The sequence below is a fragment of the Thunnus thynnus genome, chromosome 23 (assembly GCF_963924715.1).
Source record: "Thunnus thynnus chromosome 23, fThuThy2.1, whole genome shotgun sequence".
NCBI classification, from domain to species: Eukaryota; Metazoa; Chordata; class Actinopteri; order Scombriformes; family Scombridae; genus Thunnus; species Thunnus thynnus.
Window position 1 is genome coordinate 2,839,940 of NC_089539.1, and position 16,620 is coordinate 2,856,559.

Below are 16,620 nucleotides of genomic sequence, written 5' to 3' on the forward strand. Positions count from 1 at the left end.
GAACATCAGACAGACAAAACATGAGGCTTATGAAAAACTGGCCAGTGTAATGTCTAAGAAAGAAGAAAAAAAAAATCACAAAGTGCTGTCAGATAGGCACAGAAACCAACACACACACACACACACACACACACACACACACACACACACACACACACACACAGCCTGACTAAGGAAAGTGCTTTAATTATTTAATGGGATTGGACATGTGAGTCTGTGTATTCTCCCCTAATCCTCCATTAGAAAAGGCTGCTGCAGGTCTGCTGCCCAGCTGTCTGACCTCTCCTCCTGACATCCTCACTTCCTCCACTTACAGTGAAATGATTCAGTTTTTCTTTCTCTGCACCGGTGTGAAACAGAACAGAAAGGTAACAAGAGAATAACACTGAACAAAACAGCAATAGAGCCGAAACTATCAGTCAATCAATTAAACGATTGACAGAAAACTAATTGATAAAAATATGACATTTGAAGAGAAAACAGAGAAAAAGAGGGATGTACAATAACATCTTCAAATAGTATCATGATATTACAATGTATTTTTGTGATATTTTTATGATATTTATGACAATACAAAAAAACAAACAGACCACAGCAGAGCCAGCAGTGCGTAACCATAATATAAATGCGTCAACACCTCACAATATTATCACAATATGACGATATGATCACATTAAAATTTATACCAGCATTACCATGAACGATACAATCCTAGTGAACAGCACTTTTCACATTTTCTAAAGTTGCTAATTTTTACTGAAAAAACAAAACAAAAACAGATAAATAGAAAGGAAAAATAGGAATAATAAGTCTCACAAAAACATGTAATTTTCATTTAACATTAAATTTTGCTTTTGTCTTTAAAAAAAAGGCACCGATTTCTACAGGTGGGTCCTCATTGTGTTTTGTCTCTTATGCAAGCACGTGAGGACACATAGGCACGTGGATGAGTATGCAGGCGATGCAACACATTTCTGGTGACAGTGTCACACTTTCCTTCAGCTGGTGGTGGTAATGCTTCAAGAAACAAAGCTATGTGCTAACAATAGCGGGGATGAAGACAACTGCAAGCTGACAAACATAGACGTTAACAATACAGGATTTAAGACATTAAAAAAAAAAAACCCTGCTTTGCAACGTTTTATGGAGGAAGGAAATGCACTGCACACTTCGTTAGACCTCACAAATTCACACAATACTGAATTTAACCTTTTGCCCTTTCCCGATATGGAATTCCATAACATTGCTGGCTTCGGCTATCTATTTAAGTGATGCTTTGTGCAGCGGTGAGATAAAAATGTTTTGACAAGCCGGAGGAAGACAGTTTTTTTTTTATTTAATCACAGTTCACAAGGGACGCTCACCACCGCTCCCCACAGAGAATTCACGGACACATTTTCGCATAAATCTCATCATTTAATGCTATTAGAGAACAAATTCTGATGCCTGTTTCATAAAGTCTGACGTGCACAAGCATTAAATACAGAATATACATTAAGTTGCTTCTCTCTTTGAATGCATGTTTGCTCACATACTGCATGAGGAGCGTTTTGCTGGATATTCACTTATTCATCCATGAAGCACAGGTCAACTGTAGAGAGGATGCATAGAGCCCTGCTGGGGATCTCCAGCAGTGATCAGACATGTTGGGGTTTACAAGACAGAGATACAGAGATATAAGCAGGAGCCTGATGAAACAAAGGTCTAAAAACCCACAGTAACATCTGAAAATCAACTGTAACACTGACAGGGAACCAGAGTAATATAGTCTTGTCTCTTGGAACATGTTAATAGCAGGCAGCAGCACTCTGCACTTGCAGGAGAGAAAAAGACCTGTCAGATGTCCATCCTGTCGAACTGCAGAGGCTTTTCACTGACTTTCGTGGCAGAGGAGTTTGTTTTTCTCTCTGCTTAGAATGAGTGGGTGTTTAATTGCTATCACATGAAGAAACCATGATTGAGGGGAGGAGACAACAAGTGATCCCAGACCTTAGAGAGAAACAAGACTAGGTCAAAACCTAGTATATGGCTGGACTGTGTATGCAATGCTAGAGGGCTTTTAATTTGAAACAACTAATACAGGAAGTGGCAACACCAATGGTTACCAATGGTGTACCTTCATCACCCGGTCAACCAATGGTGTAACTTTATCACTCAGTCAGTCATTCACAGACTGCCATGTTTAGAGGGCTGGCCCACTGCAGTCCAGCCAAAAAAGTGCAAGAGAATGTACTAACCTGTTTAACTATGATCAAAAAAGCCCTGTTCATGTGTGAAACAGCTGTTTCTCAGTTTGAGGTTTTGTACATTTAAGCTCCACTACACTCCCAATGATATACAAAATATTATTGAGTTAAAGCTCATTTGTCGCCATTCACATCTCAAGTGTCTATCTGCTTGTCTTGTCCCTTTTTGTGCTCTGCATAGATTTGACAAAAGAAATCAAAAGAAATGGGAAAAAAAAAGCTTGTACCACCTTACCCTCATGAAAAGTACACTGAATATGTTTTAATTCAACAACTCTAAGAAGTAACTGCTAACAGTAGAACTATGTGACTCATTTTTCTGTGGACACATGGTCCTCACGTCCGTGACACTGAAGAGTGATAGTGCAGCTGTACTGCTGAGGAGCCTTGCATTTAGACATGTCATTAGGTCTCCAACTCACACCTCCATCTCTGGGTAATTGGTGAGAGCTTTGTTTCCATAGTAACAGTCTCCCACTCTGATATGTACAACTAGGTTTCTGTGGAGGTAAGAGAGTGAGACGCTGATGATGGTCATGATGATGTGTTAATGACTGTCGTGATTACTATTGATATTACTACTACTACTTAAGCGACCGGGCCCCGAGGGGCTGGGAGCCTGCTGTTTTTGCCAGTTTTCTTTCTTGCCTTCTACTTTCTTTCTTGATTTCTCTTTTGCTTTTCTCAGAATAAAACTGCCTTCCCATTAACAAAAACATACATGTTGCGCAGTAGTTCATTCAAAATAAAGACTAAACATAGAATTTTTATTTCTTTGTTCTTTTCTTATCAAACGTAATATACTAAAATATACTTTATAAATATCATCATCATTTTCTTGATTTTAATTTAAAAATACAGTTTAAAAACAAAGAAAAAAACTAATCATTAAGAATCACTTTGTCGATACCTCAGTGTTTCCAGCCTTCAGGAGCATATAGTGTATAGTAAGCACTAGTTTTGTTTAGGACATGTATACCCTATAGTACAGCACTTCTGTCCTGGAAAAATCAGAACACATTAAATGTGTGTGAATATTTGTGATGACCCCTTGTGTCATCTTTGTTTAGCCTTGTAATTTACCTGTCTGCTCTGTCTCTGCAGGTGCTCGTTAGGGCAACTGGTGACACCTGTTAATGGTTGCCAGGTTATTAAAGTCCTGCTGCTTGCAGCTTTCTGCTCCTCCCTACAGGCACCCATTTTGGTTTGGGTTATGTTGACTTAGTCTTTTTTTACATCTTACATCATACATCTTTCACTCATGCTCACCTTCCATCACTGACATCCACACATGCTTTGTTAAATATTTAGTTAAGTCTTTAATTTGTTTGATTTGATTTAATAAACTATCTTTTGTTAAAACCTCTCTACTCTCTCCGATTGTGAGTAGTGCTACCTACTCACCTTGATGATCTCATCGATGAAGCACACATGAGTGACAGGGTCCCTCTTCTTCACCAGGACCTTCTGCAGATGCTGCACCTGGAGGAACATGCAAAAACGAAAATTGTATTCCTAATTTATCAGGCATGGATGATGTGGAGCTACTGACCGCCTCACTTTTTGTTTTTAATGTCTTATTCAACACATGTATAGTCGGTTAAAAGGTCTCATGTCAGACAGTTAGCTTCGTACCTGTTTGCATGCAGCACATATCTGGTCCATCAGTTTCTCCAGGTTTGTCCACAGAGCAGCACGGAAAGCTGCGGTGTTCCCTGGTGTTGGCAGCACTGCTCTGCCGGGGGCACCTGGGGTAGAGAAATTCAGCAGGTTTCAAGTTTTTGTCTATCACATTATCCCGTTATTGTCCTCCTAAAATAGCTGATTTAAGATTCATAACATTTATGATTCTTCAAATATAAAGTTTCATTTATAAAAAAGGGCTCAGTAATTTCTTTAAACAGCTGGTCACTGTAGTTTTTAACAAAGGTTACTAAAATAGAGGAAATAGTGCATCTATTGGTGACTATTTTCAGCAGTGGATGAATCCACATTTGGTGCTCTAGTGAGTATTTCTGGCAGCAGGACAGTGTGTGTGTGTAGGATTGAGAATAAACTTCAGTGTGTGTGTTCATAGTTATAAAGGATCATGTCATCCAGTGCAACAGTGTGACTCACTGATGTGTTTTTAATAGTTTTTGGACAACAATGGAGCTCTATGGTAGAGAGGAATACGATATATCACACACACACACTACTTCTCAGTAGATCAATTCATTGTTGGTTGTTGACAGTAAGAAATTGTGTTTTTAAAAAGACAATGACACATATATTCTTTCGCTGAGTTCACATTGTATTAAGTGTACATAATCCTTTAAAACGCAGCAGTAGAAAATAGAAAGTAGAAAATACGGTGTGTATTAATTAGAACAATGATGTGGCCTCTACATCAGAGCCATGAAAATAACACACGCCCTCCAGCCAGACTATTCTCTGTGGCCATGGTATAATAATCTATTTTGGATCAAGCCAACTAACGAACTAGGTCAAATTATCAAATGCCATTGTCTTTCATCTTTTAGAAACGAGGACAATGTACAGTGACATTGTGTGTATGTGTGCGTATGCAAAACTGCTCATTGAAAGTAGGAGCACATAACCGCGTCCTCGTTGGTTCTTACCTCTGGGGTTGGCCGGCTGTGTTAGACCTTTAATGTCCAGGGCACTGGTGATGTTGTCCTGTATGGTGGTGCGGTAACCCCCCACTACAGAGCTGATTGTTTCTCTCAGACTGCCCAGGTTGTAGAAGACCTGCAGGGCCGTGCCAACCTGAGTTGGATTCTGAGACACAAAAAGGAGAGAGGAAGCCAGAGGGAGAGAGAGAGAAGTGAAGTTGGCAGTTGTCCATGGTGCTGTTTTTTAACAGAATGAAATCAACTTAATGGGTCTGGTAGTTTCACACACAAACACTTACTTTGTCAGCGAGCACAAAGGTGACAGCAGCAGCTAAAAATATACCTTACACTGATTTAATGAGAGAGAGCTGTGAATATGTAGCAAGGCAAGAAAAGAAAAAGGGAGAGGAGAGGAGAGGAGATTGTATGATTTTTTTTTTTGGAGCCAGCAGACAGTTGCATTGGCTTCAACACTAAGATGTAAAACTAAGACTTCAGCTGTTGCAGCCTGTGTTGAGATGGTCGTTTTCCCTCAAAAAGAAACAGGGTAATGTGGGAATCACAGAGCAACAGAGAAGAATTATGCATCGCACTACTGTATTGCATCACTCAAAAGTACACTGTTTACTGATGTCTAAAAATAACAACAATGGTAATGTAAATGTATCATCTGAACTGACATAAATTCCTTTAGCCTCATAGCCTTGCACAGCCAGCTCACAAAATTAGCAGCCGTGTTGGCATTTTTTTTCTGTGATCTTGCTTTCTTGCATTAAACTGGATAAAAATCTCTTTTTGACAAGAAAACAACAAGTTATATTCTTGAAATAATGGGTTAATTACACCATTATCTCGAGAGAATGGATATTAGCAAGACATTTTTTTCATGCCAGCATGCACACATACTGTGGTCTTGGTTAGTGCAGCATCTGATTTGAGCTGATAACATCAGATCCCTTAATTGACCATCAGCACATTAAAGTGTGCACTAATATGGTGTTTGCTTCTTCCTCATTTAACACTCCAGGGTGCAACCTTACAGAGGGATACATTTCAGACAGTGATCCTGCTGGTATTGTAAATGTCACTATATGATGAATGAGAGATGCAGATTATTTTATAGATTGTATGTTCTTTAGTCAGGAGCTCTAATTTCTTGATCCGAGACATTAAGAGATAAAAACTGACAATTGAATTACGCATACCACATAACCGCAACATCCTTCTCTCTACCCATGTTTCTGTCTCTCTACACTTTCAACTGTCAAATAAGGGCAACAAATGCCATAAGCAATGTTAAAAAAGGGTTTGATTTACTATGTCAAAATTAAAAGATGGTAATTCAAAATTCTGCCATTGTTCATTTTTAAACTATTTAGTGGTTTTTCCTGGCAGGAATGGGCTTTCATATTATTTTTTATAAATAGGTTTGTGCCTACAATGGATTATATTCACTCAGGCAAGATAAACCCATCACACACCTGACCAGAGGGTCACACCACTAACAGGACTGTCACTCTGTGTTAGATTTTCAAAGTGGAAAAACATGGCTGCTGTACCGAATACATTCAAATTTTTAAAAGCTGTACACCATCATTTGTTTGAATGGATTTCAGTCAATAGATTGTGAAGCAAATTGTGCTTATATTTAGGCCCCTAATGTCCACTTTAAATAGTTGCTCATTTAAAGGAAGTTTTTCAGAAGCAGCAGGTCACATCATCATCTGAACACCCCCCAGAGTTCCTGATTGGTGCAGCTTTAAGCCACTGAGGAGAGGAGTAGAGGAGGAGTTTTTGTACGTGGGTCAGTTGAGCTCCCACTCAACAGATGGGCTACAGGGTCTCTGCTGGCACAATCAGAGCGCTGAGGTGAAACTAGCTCCCACACAGCCCAGGCAGCATGTCCAACTGCTTACATAACATTCACAATAAACAACTCCCAGGGCTGATATACGAAGCTGTCGCTGTGTGTGTATACAGTACATATGTACATGTGTGTGTGTGTATAGAGCCCCATATGTCCACACACATAACGCAGCGACATGAAGTCGTTAGCCAAGGCTACTTCAACAGTAGTCAGGATAAAAATACCTCTACTGAGGGTGAAATACACAGGGTAGAGAGGAGTGTGTATGTGTGTGTGTGTCTAATTTTAAAAACAGCTTATTGTCTAGACGTAGGAGTAAAAACCAGTCACCAAGACTTTTGAGGAGCCTACAGAGTCACGGTGTCCTGCTACTTCACACTCTGTCAACTGCTTCAGATGCACCTGTTTAGCCTCCCTTTGCCTTCACACACACAAAAACACATCCAGGTTATACTGTGCTGTTTTCTTACTTGGCGTTGATGTTGTTACATCAATTAACTCAACATTTCCTGCACAGATGTTTCATTATAAAGCCCACCAGCAGCGTACTTCTTCCATTTGTTGTTAGGTTTCTAAGGTGAAACTGCATGAGTGCAGCATGTGTGAATGTTGTAACAATATTGGGGTGACTTACTCAAGTAACATTATCATTTCATCAAGTTCATGTTTGATGTATGTTTCTCATGAGTTTCTGTTGTGCAAATGAACATTTTTTTCCCCAAACTGCCAGGGTTGACTTCTTTATATTTTTTCCTGATTTTGGCCCTTTTATAATGTACATAATTGCAGGATTCTGCCTCTTCTGTGAAGTAGAGTGGTAATGAATATTTTTTTAAAGATTTACTTTATCTGTTTGTGATACCTCCATCCCCTTGAAAAGTAACACCAGCACAATGTCAAAAAAAAAATCACCCCCGCTGAGGTAAATACCACCCCTTCCACATGTCAGAAGAAAAAAAAAAATCCAGAAGTTTATTTTGTTTCCCTTTTCATCTGTCTGATGAAAGATTTTCAAAATCCTTCTTTAATCCTTTACTGCCCCTTTACAAACTGTTTCCATTTCTGTCTTTGCTTCTCTCTCCTCAGGGATTCATGTTCTCCTCCTGGAGAGGACACATGCTCTGTGTGCTGTCTTTGTGAAAGCTACAGTAGGTCTGATGAATCCCTCAAGAGCTCTGTGTGCTCTCTTTGTGAAAGCTACTGTAGGTCTGACAGCAACATGGCAGATGTGGTCACCCTGCAGAACTGACTGGGTGGCACAAGCAAAAAGACTGACCATTTAGGCTAGATATTGAACGATATAAGGAAATATGTCTTAAAAGAGCTTTGAGAAAAAGATAAATGTCATTTTAGGTGGAAAATATGGTATGTCCCAGGACTGTAGGTCCAGTGGTAAAGCAAGTCACCCATTAATTCAGTGGCTGGTGGTTCAATACTCAGCTCCTCCTGTCCACATATCTACATTTATGTGATCGCTGTACTAACTAACAGTTACTGCTATGAAAAACAAGGACCTGCATGAAAAACATAAAATACATAACTCAGGTTTTGTGGGCCTCAAGGAGAATTGTGCTAGAATCAAAAGTAAGGGAAATCAAATCAAGAAAATATCAAAGGATCCAGAAATTACATCTGAAAAACTGAAAAGCAACATCAATTTCAGGATAGTCCACAAACCTCACTGTGAACACTTTTACTATTTTCTCTATTTTTTCAACATTTTCTGAAGAGGGAAGACATTTAAATGAAAAAAGTGCTCAAACACCATGAGGAGAGGTGTAATTAGAAAATGTGAGACATCCTGTGATGGTAAAACCCAGAAGGTCGTGTCATGTCGCTCTTGGTTGTAGAGAGACTGAGTGTTGCACGCTACCACTAGCCTGATCAGCATTTCATCATCTCTCCACACCGGCTCAAGGAGAAACAAAGCAGAACATGGCTGTTCCATGAGCAACACAAGGTGAAATACAGCAAGAACACACTTCTGGACACTGGCAACATGTCATCATGGACACTGAACAGACTGTCACACACACACGCAACAACACACTTTCTTTAATGGGACACTGTCCCCTGGAGAACAAGGCTTTCTGGGGCAGATGAAGGTTAGCAGAGCTCACATGTGCTCCCTCTCTCACATATATTTCATAGGACGACACATATGCAAAGTGCTCATCTCTCTTCTGCTGTTGTCCTTGTTTTACTCAGGACCAAAAAAAATGTTTTCTTAATAAATCAAACGTCCCTTTCTTTTTGAAAATCTAAATAAACAAAAAAAATGAAGACCTAGGAAGAAATGAAAGACTCAGGGGCATCTGTGATGTCACATGACTTTGATATTCACCACAGTTTGGGAAAAAATGGAAAACAAAAATCACAACAGCAACAATATGACTAACCTTAAAACCTTAAACCTTAAAATCTTTTTTTAGAATTATTATTATTTATTATTCCAAGAGTATAAATGCACTAAGACTGTTGGGGTGCTTTCATTTCTGTGACCCATTTACTCTCTTGAAGAGAGCAGAGTCAATATGCAATGTTAACACCCAGGGGACAGAAATAGCAGCTGGGTGGAATGACAGCACTGCTTGTGGGATTTGCTTGGCTAGTGCTTTTACATGAAGGCGTTCACTCTTATTAATATTCAGTAGTCCTCAAAGTCGGCCAAAAGTATAAGAAGTATATACTGTATCTGACTTAATTACTTCTTTGGGTTTTTTTTGTTGTTGTTGTTTTGTCTTTTTTTCAGTAAGATACAGAAAACTGAACTGTACATGCACAGTAAATACCCAAAAGAATTTTAGGGATGAATCAAGCAGTCTATAAAGTCTGATATGTCAGAGCCAGCAAGAGTCACTACTACAGGACCAAGAACCCTTGCTAGCTTCCCAACTATGAAGACAGCCAATTGTGTTTGTTTAAAGACACGACTAAGCTAGAGGTACCTCCACCAGGAATCAAACCTTGGGTCTTTGCAGTGGTGGGCAAGAATCTTTGCCTGTGCACCACTCATGGGTTTATTATTATTAGTTTTATTCTTATTTAGTCTCATATATTTAATGTCCTAGAGTACTACAATCAATTCTCAAATAAAAAGTCAGTATTCAAATAATGGCAGAGTCTAAATTAATAGTTGGGGGCTTGTCCAGCACCAACAAATAGAGGCCACTGGCTAATAAAGACTGGTTAAAAAACCCTAAAGGGATCATGTTATTCATATTTACCGAGACAACAAGAAACATGGAGAAATAGTTGAGTTTGCATTAACAGCAAACATCAGTAAATTAAAACAGAAGTGGATCAGCATACAGTCGTGGTAAATGAAGACCCAGGTTGTGTTCAAGAAGTTGAAGATTTGACTCTGATGCTTCACTGATATTTCACTCATTCCTGAAAAGGTTTGCTTGGTCAACATTAAAGCTGCGGAGTACACCCTGAACAAATCTAGTGGACTGTATTATTTCTCTGGGTGTGCTCTGTGTGTGTGTATACCTGGATCTCCATGCCCTGCTCCAGTAGCCTCTTGGCCTGGTTCTCCACCTCCAGCCTGGCTCTGCTGATCAGCAGCAAGTCATTCTCAATCACCTCGATGCCACTCAGATCCACACCTTGAGACAGATAGTCTGGAGCATACGCCAGCAAACATAAACACAAACAGACAAAAAGAAAAAGAAAACAACAAATAATTAAATTTAAACATTTTCAGCTTCTTTTGCATTTTCATCTACGTTTACCAAGACTCAAATTACCAGAGACATGTCATATGCATGCATTTCTAGTTCCACTGCATTAAAATAGAGGCTCTGCTCTTCCCCTATTGCCATGGTGAATCACAGTACTGGTGATCAATATACGATGGCTTCTTTTCATTCACCATGCATGGGCTTAACTCAAAGTCAACATACTCATGGCCTTTATTCCACTGTATAAAAGGTAGGGACACAGAGGGGGGGGGGGGTTGCTCTGCCAATAAGCCGGCTATGGAGGTAGTCACAGAGCCAGATCGGTGTCTGTGTAAAACGGACAGCTGGCACAGTGGGACAAGGAGCTGACACTGTTGTGTTACACGTCACACCTCTGAATCCGGAACACTGGCATGCGATGTAAAAGCACACACTGGGGCAGCATTATGCCAGTTTTGTTTGGTTCAGTGGAAAAAGCAAAGGTGGCTTAGTGACGGATCTTCTTTACAACTATAATGCAGGACCTCTGTGTAAAAGAGCCTTTGTATTGGAATGAATCATATTGATAGTGCTTCCAATGTCCAGTGTTTCTCCATTAACATGCATAATGGAAACATTTCAGATAATTCAGATACAATACCACCACTAAGTATTGTCTCACAAATTGCAAGAGAGTGTCTCAACATTTGGACATCTACACCTTTTTGTAGTTGTGTTGGTTGTGTAAAACACTTGATTGGAGATAAAACAGTTAAAGTTCAGACTTTCAGTTTCAACTTGAGTGTTCACATCTGCTTTGGGTGAACGGAGTAGTTGATATAATGATATTTGATTTTCTTTTAAGGAACCCCAGTACTCTTTACCTTAGGTAGAAGGACACTGGGGGAGTTAGTCATATTCAAATGCTCGAACCAAGAGTTTGCAATGACCTTTCCCCAACACAACAATGGCCTAGTCAGACTGAAACTTCATCAACACATCTCCTTTGTGTTTGAATTATCACGTCTGTTATTTATTTTGCATCCTGTTGACAGAAAAGATGACAGCGGGACTAGTCAGCTTGACAGATTTGTCAGCAACACTTGTTTCAAAGAAGCACATAGCACTTCTGACTGCGTGTTAAACACTTCATTTCTGCTTTTGCCTCTACATCGTTTGTCCACCCACCAGCTTTGTAAAGTCTGATCATGCATTAGAGGAAGAAATATTGACTCGCCTTGCACCTGATTTCTGTTTTGTGCTGATATGAAATTGAAATTGATGTAACCTTGTCGATATGTGATATTTCACCCAGCAGGGCATGAGTGCCTCGAGCAAACACTTGAGCTTTGCCATCATGATTCTAACAGCAATGACAGTGAAACTACTCCCAAGATTTCTGTTGCTCTTGTTCATTTTAAGACATTTTCATTACACCTGTGATGTGATTTACAAATAAGGAAAAGGGCTTAAGTAATCAGAGTGCAAGGGTCTTTTTATAGAAAGCATGGTGAGGAAAGGCGAACATCAAGTGTCTCATCTCTAAAGAGTCTTGAGGCGGTGACTCTGCAGTCTTGACTTGTGTGGGAAGTTCATTCAGCCAGGAAGGAAGGGAGAAGCAGGGCCAGGCAGAGAGATGAGCAGGCTGGAAGAGGGAAATAGAGTCAAGATGTAATGGGAGAACGCAGACAACAGACTGATTTGTGTGACTAAACCACGGCCTGCTGGTGCAGCCTCCTCCTGGCAAATTTATACATTGGATTCGGAAGTGAGTATGTATAGCAGGAGCCAATGAAGGGAGCACATAAGCAGTGTGAAATAGAGGATTTCAGAATAATAATATATTGAGGATTTTTATGGTTTTTATTGTCTCCAATTCCGATTCTACTTTTCTAAACTGGTCTTAATGCATCCTGAATCAGATTAATTACATATAATTTGATATTATTTGAGTATCAAAAGAAAAATAACCATCAGCAGAAGTTGGCTGGAATCAATTGTCCTAAATGATAAATGATTCTTTTAGGGAAAAGGTAAAATAAAGAAAAACAAATTTTCTCTATCTTGCTATGTTGAATATTTGCAGTGTCAGTGTTTTTATTTCATTTGGACAAGCTAGCATGAGCTGATTATAGGCTATTATGACTATAGGCTATTAAGTGCAGACATCAAAAATGCTACATTCTTATAAAAGTCTGCAGCAAATGTTGGACAGATTTCTTCCTTTACATAACAATTTTCTGGGGTTGTAGTTACATTTCAGTGTATCACTACTGTATATTAGTGGCCATAATTATGAGCACTAGCTCTGGTCCAGTAGTGTAGACAGAAGCGCAATAAGTCCAGCACTAGCTGTCAGGAATTGATAAGCAGGATTGAGTGTTTTTTAACAGATCCTGGGTTCTTGAAATTTGATGGCACAATTTTGGAGCTGGAACACTTAATTGAGAAAATAATGGGAAGATTAATTGATGAACATAATCTAATAGCTCTAATAGAAAGGGGCAAGACCTGATCATTGTTTTTATGGGGATAAAGGCGCAGTCTCTTCTTGAAAGCATTTATAGTGTTTGCACTTGTTTCTACACATGAAAAGTAATGGAAATAATTGTGTGAAGAATGAAAAAAAGAGCTTGAGAAATTAAAGTCCTGTCTACTTTCTTTCCTCCACACACTGGTCTGTCACTGCATCAAGTGGGTATGATTGTTCGATTGTTGGTTTCAGAGAGTTACAGAAGTTGTCGGGGGCAGCCAGAGGGGGTTTCAGACGATATCGACCATTCGACAAGCGGTTCCGCTGAGGCACAGTGATGCCTTTAGAAGCCATGATTATTCACATCATAGGAGCATTGGACTTTTAGTTGATTTTGCCATGAATTATCTTAACACCACCAGTAATTTCTGATCAAGAAAAGTGAGCAAAATGTTAGTTTGCAGTTACATTTATGAATACAAATGTGTTGGGGATGTGGGTGTTTCAGTGAATTAAAACAAGAACCATTATCCCTTTCTTCTGATACGACATGACAAGCAGGGAGCTTCAAATCAGCCGTTGATTATGAGAGGAGAGGCAGAGAGGTGCGGGGAGTGGGGACTGATATCAAACCATTTCAGATGTGCTGTTTGTTTAGAGCTGCAGACTGTTTGCTCTTCTTCCCACAGAGAGAAAGACGGAGAGTATTAACAGGCAGGTGGCGGGCTGAGGCATATAGGACCAGGGAATTGGACAGAAGCCACATTCAATTCAGAGGCAATCCACTCGAAGCCTCAACCCAAGTACACAGCCTGCTAGGGACCGCGATCAAACAGCTGAGCCCTGCATCCCTTTGCTTGTTTAGATATGTGTGTATGTGAGAGAGACAGGAAAAGAAAGAGGTTGATCTTTTCTGACTTGTGTCATAATATGCTCAGGGGTCTGTCTGATACACCATGCTTGAAGTCACACACACACATACATACACACACACACACACACACACACACACAACAACAGACAATACAGGCCATTGGATATTATGTGTTGGTTCCCAAGGGATAAGTTGTGCTCTGGCACAGATGTGCCCTGGTTTCTGCGTTGGGGGAATTCATTCAGGTCATTCTTCACAGGACGATGAGGTGTATGTTACCAATAATCAAAGTTACCTATAGATATAAATATTCTTTACAACATTGGAATTCATCACAGCATTGCCATGCTTGAAAACTGTAGCATGGCCCCCTCAGCATCACCTTGGTGATGGAGGTAATCAGCCAACTGGCTTGTGGATGGAGACAGGCAGAGGGGAGGGATCTGCTTCCCGCTTATCAGAGCATATTACACAGTCAGGAGATAATTATCATTGAGCACAAATTAAGAAAGCTGAAATATCAGTGAGAGGTAGACCTGAGGGGGATTCCATAAGGGAGCCTAAAAACAGCAGCTTATCAATACAAAGTCTTGCTTCATTAAACATTAAAGGGGATGTATTATGCTCATTTCCAGCTCTATATTTTATGATGGAACTCCACTAGAGTAGCTTTGCATGATTCACAGTTCAAAAAACTCCTTATTTATCTTATACTGGCCCTTTATGCAGCCCCTCGGTTCAGCCTCCATCTCTAACAGGCAGTTTTAGCTCCTGTCTCTTTGAGGCCCCCTTCCTGATGAGCCCCCTCTGTTCTGATTGGTCAGCTTTCCAGAAGCCTGCTGAGGGACAGCTGTATCAGAGTCATATTAAGTTACTGCTGATGCAAACACAACATTTCCTGCTTAACTGCTTCATATTAAAAGCTTTTAAATGACTAAATAACAGGAGACTTTTATTGTGAAGAATTTACAGGAAGTGAAACATGTTCCTCACCAAATGAGCAGAGCTTCATTAGCAGTGCAAAAAAAAGAGTCGATACAACAAGATATGGAGATATTTGGAACTCTTTCTTGAGCGGATTAGTTAGAAATAATGCAGATAAGAATAGTGCAAGCAGAAACTGCCACAGTGATGATGATGTTTGATGAAGACCTGCAGACGACCAGCACACCTCCAACAGGTAAACTAATTTTACTTTGACATGCTGTGTAAAAACGCTCACAGTGTGCCACATTACTACCAAAGACATACTACAACATGTACTTCAAAGCCACAGACAGTGTAATTTTGAAGGAGTACTAATTTGAACTCACCCCCTGTATTCTTGAAAGGTGGTTCTGAAAGGTTTATAGTTCATTGGACGCATACCTCAAAAAGGTTTTTCAGGCTTTTTAGCAGGAGCTCACAGTGCTGAACCAGCTGACTTCCTGCTTACTCCCTGCACACATAAATGTCATGGTAATAATTTACTGATCTCTTTATAGTCATTTCTTTTGTAATTGCAGTGTATGAGAGAAAATTGTTTTGGGCCAGTGGGAGTCATGTGAACTGCAATTCTGACTGTGGCCAATACACCAAATCGGTGCACAGCCCAGCACTGTTCCTGACAGTTTGATGAAAAAATCCATACAAATTTCTCAAACCACTCCTGTAGCCTAGTCTACTTCTCCGTGTCCATGTCCATGCATATGCTCACTATGTTCCAAGCAATAATATCTTCACCCAAATATGCCAAAAAAATACAGAAACACACAGCTTTCAGCTGACACTAGTGATTAGCCGTTTGTCACATGCAACCAATTTAAGTGTCAACTGTTATTCCTACAGCTGTTAAAATTATACCATTAATTGCTTTCTGTTTCACAGTAAAATGATACACACTAGGAGTCAACCGATATGTTTTTTCAGGGCCGATATGGATACCAATTATTAGTAATCAAGGAGACCGATAACAGATATTAATAACCAATATACATTTGTACATTTACTCAAGTACTGTACTTAAGTACAATTTTGAGGTACCTGTACTTTTTATTTCCATTTGATGCTACTTTAATACTTCCGCTCCACTACATTTCAGAGGGAAACTTCTTGAACTTGAACTTTCTACTCCACTACATTTATTTGACAGCTTTAGTTACTAGTTTTCACATTAAAACTTTACACAAAATAACATAATGATGAGCTGAGCAGCAATGAACACATTGAAAAGATTGAATTGAGTTGTTTGCAATTCCACCGAAGAGACGTTTTCCCTCACATGGTTTCAAATAAATAACTGTTTAAGGTCCAAAGAACTTAACATCTCCAACACTTCAAAAAAGCACAAAGATTAAAGAAAAGTTCTGAAAATTAATCCAAATTCAATTTTATGTAGCAGAACTATCTTTTTTCTTCTTTCCTACCCAATCTATCATCTCAACACCCCTCAGATTTATTTTATAACCCACACAAAGCAGTTCAAACTGGCTCCACCTCGAGTAGCTACAACAATAAAATGCTGCCTATGCATTGACTTATCAGTATTAATGAGGTACATTGTTATATTTATTCAATATATCAGTCACAACCCGATTTTCTGCAAAATGAGTACTTTTGCTTTAATTCTACAAGTAAATTTAGCTGGTAATACTTCTGTACCTTTACCTAAGTGGGATTTTTAATGCAGAACTTTTACTTGTCCTGAAGTATTTTTACATTGTGGTATTGATACTTTTACTTCAGTAAAGGATCTGAGTACTTATCCCACCACTGTTTAAATGTCATATATTGAAAAGATGTCATAGCAGAGAACCTATCATTCAAAACTAAGCCACTTCATTACTAATGATTACTATCACTGGATATGCACAGTAGCAAAAGAAGTGACTATTCAACTCT

At 39.4% G+C, this 16,620-nt stretch overlaps 1 protein-coding gene across 1 annotated transcript in view; it reads right to left on the reverse strand.

Annotated features, from left to right (window-relative positions):
- cog5 (component of oligomeric golgi complex 5) overlaps positions 1 to 16,620 on the reverse strand; it is a 65,389-nt gene that overhangs the window by 20,682 nt on the left and 28,087 nt on the right. The window contains exons 7-10 of the mRNA XM_067581308.1: positions 10,224 to 10,354; positions 4,868 to 5,027; positions 3,882 to 3,994; positions 3,651 to 3,728 (exon numbers count right to left, since the gene is read on the reverse strand). Coding sequence (XP_067437409.1) covers positions 3,651 to 3,728; positions 3,882 to 3,994; positions 4,868 to 5,027; positions 10,224 to 10,354 — 482 coding nt within the window. The remainder of the gene's footprint in view (positions 1 to 3,650; positions 3,729 to 3,881; positions 3,995 to 4,867; positions 5,028 to 10,223; positions 10,355 to 16,620) is intronic.